This window comes from Setaria viridis, chromosome 5, assembly GCF_005286985.2.
Source record: "Setaria viridis chromosome 5, Setaria_viridis_v4.0, whole genome shotgun sequence".
NCBI classification, from domain to species: domain Eukaryota; kingdom Viridiplantae; phylum Streptophyta; class Magnoliopsida; order Poales; family Poaceae; genus Setaria; species Setaria viridis.
Genome location: NC_048267.2, coordinates 8497778 through 8504011, shown reverse-complemented (window position 1 = coordinate 8504011; position 6234 = coordinate 8497778). Strand labels below are relative to the sequence as shown.

Genomic DNA, 6234 nt, shown 5'->3' with positions numbered 1-6234 from the left:
ATAGACTAATTACGAAACCAATTGCGCAGATGGAGACTAATTTACAAGACGAATCTATTAAACCTAATTAGTCCATAATTCGACAATGTGATGCTACAGTAAACATGTGCTAATGATAGATTAATTATGTTTAATAAATTCATTTTGCGAATTAGCCTCCATCTGTATAATTAGTTTTATAATTAGGGGGTGTTTGTTTCCTAGGGGCTAAACTTTAGCCCCTATCACATCAGATGTTTGGATACTAATTAGGAGTATTAAATATAGACTAATTGCAAAACTAATTGCATAGATGAAGGCTAATTCGCGAGATGAATCTATTAAGCCTAATTAATCCATGATTTGATAATGTGGTGCTACAGTAACTATTTGCTAATGATAGATTAATTAGGCTTAATAGATTCGTCTCGCGAATTAGCCCAGGACATCTGCAATTAGTTTTATAATTAGCTCATATTTAATCTTCTAATTAGCATCTGAACATTCGATGTGACAAGGGCTAAACTTTAGTCAAGATCCAAACACGCTCCCTTAGCTCATATTTACTACTCCTATTAATCTCCTTCGATGTGACGTAAACTTACACTTCAGCTCAAACGTCCAAACGTCCCTTGTGTGCCCCCGACACTCACCGTCTGACGAGCGTCTTTCGACTGTGCAAGAACAGAGCCCGGTCAGCTTGACTCTATGCATTGACCGCCCGATTGACCGTTGGAGCCGCAGTAAATTGTTTGGACAGACGTCTGTATCGCCGAGCCTTTTCAAGGCTGTTAGTTATGTGGCATTGCGTAACGCTAATTGGCTCCAGTTTGGGTTTTCATTCGTCGATTTTTAGCGCACGCTAATTGGCCTGTTGGCCAAATTGGAAGATGCAAAATTACTGTACCAGCACTGTAGCACACTGTAGCGTTTCGTTTGTATTTATGAATTATTATCCAAATATTGACTAATTAGGCTCAAAAGATTCGTCTCGCAAAGTACAACAATACTGTGCAATTAGTTTTTAATTTCGTCTACATTTAGTACTCCATGCATGTACCGCAAGTTTGATGTGATGGAGAATCTTCTTTTTGCATAATGTCAAAGTTGTAAGTTGGGAGGTAACTAAACATGGAAAAAAAAAAAAAGGTGTACAGGCACCGCTACATTGAGATTGCGACTGACTCTGCAAGGAGATGTCCTTACACTGATGATCTTTTTTAGACGGTAAGTTCCACCACGATAAACCCAAGCGACTTGACTCTTGTGGCTGCTGAAGAGTGCGCCCGCAGGAAACTGTGTTGAAGCATCAACGCATCACAATTGCGCGGGCGAGGCATGCGGATTATACTTGTACTTGTCATTGCGAGGTTAGTCATTATTAGCAAAAGCAACATTCAGTAGTAGTAAACAGCTACTCCCTAATTCAAATTGAAGGTCCTTTTAACTTTTCTAGCAACGACAGATCGGAGCGAGTACCTAGCCCTATGCTCCAGGTGCATCCAAACATTGGACTGGTACAAGCATAACAAAAGATGGCCTCTCACTATTCTCTAGGCCGGAGCATCATCCAACGCTGGATGAGCAGAAACATCAGCAAAAGATGATCGCGCGCACGCTATTATGCATCTATCTATGCGCATGTGGGTGCCGTATCTACATCCATCCAAGATCCGGCGAGGGAGGGCTCGGGTCAAATTCGAGCGCCACGGCCTTGTCGCGGAGGAAAACGTCGGTGAGGACAGTGCTTGACCGCAGCGATGCCTCGAGGATCTTCAAACCCTACAGCAAAACCCAATGTTTCGGATCGATTATCATGTTTCGGTCGTCAGCTCTCTAGGAGGAGGAACAAGGAGCAGATGACATGAAAAGAGGCAGCTGCGATGGCGTACACTTACCTCGTTGTGGCCGAGCCGCACCGTCGCCACCTGGAACGCCGCCGCCTCCTGGAACCCGGTGACGACGCCCCTCATGATGTTGCCGGCCAGCGCGAGGAAGGTGCCGGTCGCGGGCACGACGGTGAGGTTGTCCTTGAGCATGCACACCAGGGCCGGCGCCGCCGCCGCCGCCTCCTGCTGCTCGGAACCGCCGGCCCCGGGCGCGCCGGGCGGCACCTCCGCCGCCATAGTGCCCCCGCAGGACGGGCACGTCGCGCCGCTCCTGTCCGCCACGTACTTGCCGCAGCCGGCGCCGCGCTTGTCGCCGCACACGAAGAAGCGCTTCTTCCGCTTGCTGCCCAGGCGGGGGCGGCGGCGGAGGCGGGCAGCGGCGGCAGCTGCAGGAGGCCGCGTGCGCGAGTCGAGCGGGAGCGAGTCGAGGTGCGAGACGAGGAGGGAGTGGAGGAAGCTGACGGCGTCCCGGCTGGCCTCCGCGAACAGCACCCGAGGAGCCTTGGTGTCGATGAAGAGCTTCAGGCTGAACGCGGCGGCGGCGGTGGCGGTGGCCATTCTCGGAGACTGCTAGTTCCCCCGGTAGCTTTCCCTTTGCCAGGAACGCCCCCGCGCGGCTGCACGGGCATATAAAGAGCGTACGAACGCCGAATCGCCGATCGCCGGGCTGCGCTGATGGGAAGCGCGCAAGGAAAGGGTCTGTGCGAGCAAGATACCAGCTTGCTTGGTGTCGAAGGTTCACGCATGGAACAGTTCTTCTGACTCCGGTCACTGGAGCGGCGCCAGCGGGCCCACGCGTCGGTTTGCACTTCCCAATGTGTTTGCCTGTTGGACGCTTCAAGGTGATGGAGGCAGGCAAAGGGAGCAGCAGCTGCAGCAGGCCATGTCCATGGATATCGGATGGGTCGGTCAGCTGTACATGCTACTCGTACGTACTACTGGGGTAAATACTGGGGCCCACGCGAAAGCTCCATGATCATCCATGCCCTCCTGCAGTGCTGCTACATGTTGGCAGCTGCTCCCCAGTTCCCATCAATCCATCACCCTGACCTTCAGGCTCCAAGCGTCCAACAGCCTACAGTCAGGCGGTACAGATACTGATACTGTAGTGTTAAATTTTTGCACTGCCAGAGGAACTCTGGAACAGGAATGGGCAGGTTTGCCGCGTCTCCATGGCCACCCGATGACTGACCGATCCCAGGTGCAGCAAGGAAAGAACAAAGAAGGACGACGAAGGCCTTGACATTTGACGCGGAGGAGGCGCGGACTGACAGATGTGCGCTTGCACCGTAGAGCAGGATAGTGACCGCTTGATGGAGGGACGTCCATGCATATGGAACACGGGCAGTGTAGAGCACGCATGGGTGCAGCGTCTATGGCTTGTGTCCCTTCCTTTTTGTTTTGCGAATTTATAAAGACTTGCCTCGTTCCAAAGTGTGTGATCCTCGTTACAGAGTGTGATCTTTTGGCTCTTCATTCTTCTCTTCCAATGAAGCGAGAGATTTGGTTGTGCATCAGTGGCAGTGCATGCAATGCGACAGCTCAGGCCGTAGAGTTTAGGGCTTGTTTACCTCACTCCCAACTCCTAACTTTGGCACTATGCAAAAAGAAGATTCCCCGTCACATCAAACTTGCGGTACATGTATGGAGTACTAAATGTAGATGAAATTAAAAACTAATTGCACAGTTTTGTTGTACTTTGCGAGATGAATCTTTTGAGCCTAATTAGTCAATGTTTGGATAATAATTCACAAATACAAACGAAACGCTACAGTGTTGCTATAGTAATTTGGCACCTCCCAATTTGGCGAAGTAAACAAGGCCATCAGTTCACACCATCCGGTCCACTGTGCACTGGCGATGGGGAGCACCGGAGCAGGATGATGTGACTGTGCATGGAAGGAAGCTGCGGTGCTCGATCGGCTCCTGCTGGCTGCAGCGCAAGCTACGTACTCCTACATGCTGCTGCAGTTATGGCTTGGTTTGGTTACATGTGCTATCACCCGTCATATCGAATGTTTAGATACTAATTAGAAGTATTAAACGTAGACTATTTACAAAATCATTACATAAGTGAAGGTTAAACGGCGAGACGAATCTATTAAGCCTAATTAGTTCATGATTTGACAATGTGTTGCTACAGTAAACATTTGCTAATGATGGATTAATTAGGCTTAATAGATTCATCTCGCCGTTTAGCCTCCACTAATGTTATGGGTTTTGTAAATAGTCTACATTTAATACTCCTAATTAGTATCTAAATATTTGATGTGACACGTGCTAAAAATAAGCAAAGGGAACTAAACACCCCGTGGCCTGCAACTGCAAGCGAGAAATGGAAAAGCCTGCCTCTCCAGTCTCCCCTCACAAAAACCGTGAACGTAGCACCTGCAGACACTGTGGTAGGACGTACCTATACTTTTTTTTCCAAAAAATAAAAGAGACACTGTGGTACACGTATGTAGTGGTAATGGTAAATTTGGTGTTGTTACATGAGCTAATTACTTTTCGTCGTTAATTTTTGACACCATCCCGGCCCCCTTCCCTGTTGCTAGATTCTTCAGTGCAGCTGCGCGCAGCAACGCCTCTTCGGCAATGCTCCACGAGGACAGGAGGACGAAGCTGCTAGTTTTTCCATGACAGCGCTTGACTTGACTGCTTTGACTTGGACAGACGTGCTGGCAAAGCCCGTGCTGGCCGGCGGGGAGGCAAGTACGGCAGGCAGGAGATGGAGCTGCAGGGGTGTAGTGAGAAACAGAAACAAGAACGGCAGATCGATGCGGTGGAACTGGCCACTTCCTGAGAACCGACCTTCGGTACAGGTGAGTAGTCCCCCTGCCGGCTACCTGACCATTATCCTGACCATTATCGTTTGTTTGGTACTAATGACACACTATTTAGTACGGATCGGTACTAAACTACAAGACACGTCGCGCTGTAGCGGACGGCAGTTTAGTACCGGTTAGTGTTACCAATCAGGTTATTCTTTTTTTTCCTTTCGTTTCAATTTGTGGGTTGGTTAGTATTCGTATTAGTGTAATATATATATATATATATATATATATATATATATTGATCTAGCATATAGTAAAGTTTACATATATTATATTTATACAATTTACATACACTTTAAATATTACAAGTTTTCCGACTATGCACTACACGTTGTCATCCGAGTCCCTGATTGGATAAAGTTGACTCACACTTGTTCCATCGTAATAGAATTCTCCCTTTGAATTTACGACCTCCTTCAAAAGGAATCCACATAGTTGCTCTTGAATTGTCTTGAGTCGTTCTGGGGTGATGAGATCTTCTCTCATTTCAGCAATATGTCACGTGCAAATTAACATCATCATTATATGTGCAGATTGAAAAATATTGAAAATTGATATGAATTGTGTTTACGTACTTGGTGTTGACGGTCTCTGCCTTTCTTGGGGTCTACAATGTCGTGGATGAACTCACAACAGTAGTATCCACATAAGTTGTTTCTATCCTCCTGCCTCAAACACTAAATGTGAAAAAAGGAGTTATGAAATATTCAAGCAGTCGTGGTTTTTAAAGAGGTGACATGCACTAGATGTCCAAATTGAAATCATACTAGAAAGTTATCTTTGATACGAAGTTCTTCCTTGAATGGTCCTGGGTGTTTTTTTATGAAGTGAGCCCATACCCTGTAAAGCGCGTTTATGAGGCTTTGGTACTCTACTTTTTGTTTCCTCTCCGGTCCAGCACTGTGATGTGGCTTTGATCAATCTCGATAACAAGCAGTATCCAGTGGAACCTGTTCATATACACACGCAATGTTAGATATACTTATTATTAACTTGAACGGATGATGAAAAAAAGGATGAATGACTCACTAAAAGTTGTACAATAAAAGTATGTATTGCATGTGATGTTGTTTATCCAGAAAGTTGAAAATAGTCTTCATAGTACGATTTGGCCATTGCATTAAGCATCCCTCGTTAATAACATGCGGGTCTATGAAGCCGACATGATAGTATTGTTTTCTCCGGCAATGTTGAATCTCCATTCTGTATGATACAAAATAAAAGAGGGGATGAGATGGTGCACAATTAATGTAGGAGCTAGGATGTAGATATTAGAGCAAACACTTACAGAACTGATGCACTAACGAGGGACTTGTCAAGGGCGTCTTGATGGTACAAGTAACATAGACTTTCAAACTCAATCCATATGTCATCTGGCCCTCAAAAGTAATCACGATCTTGAACCCGAGCAGCGAACATGATACCTCCTCTGTTCCGTATCCCTTAGCGATGCTTCCTTCTGGACGGGCACGATTGCGAGTGTACTTCTTTAGGACCGACATTAACCTCTCAACAGGTCACATATTGTGCAG

General features: G+C 46.7%; 1 protein-coding gene across 1 annotated transcript; it reads right to left on the bottom strand.

Moving 5' to 3' along the window:
* Positions 1-1210: 1210 nt before the first annotated feature.
* LOC117858643 (uncharacterized) lies at positions 1211-2714 on the bottom strand. Its single transcript, XM_034741752.2, has 2 exons — positions 1878-2714; positions 1211-1761 (listed from the first exon to the last, which is right to left on the bottom strand). Exons 1-2 carry the CDS (start codon positions 2424-2426, stop codon positions 1636-1638), a joined length of 675 nt encoding a protein of 224 aa, XP_034597643.1. The 5' UTR covers positions 2427-2714; the 3' UTR covers positions 1211-1635.
* Positions 2715-6234: the final 3520 nt, after the last annotated feature.

Coding starts and splice junctions, on each gene's coding strand:
- LOC117858643 (XM_034741752.2), bottom strand. CDS start 2,426: ATGGCCACCGCCACCGCCGCCGCCGCGTTCAGCCTGAAGCTCTTCATC. Junction 1,762..1,877: donor TGCGGCTCGGCCACAACGAG/GTAAGTGTACGC, acceptor GTTTTGCTGTAG/GGTTTGAAGATCCTCGAGGC.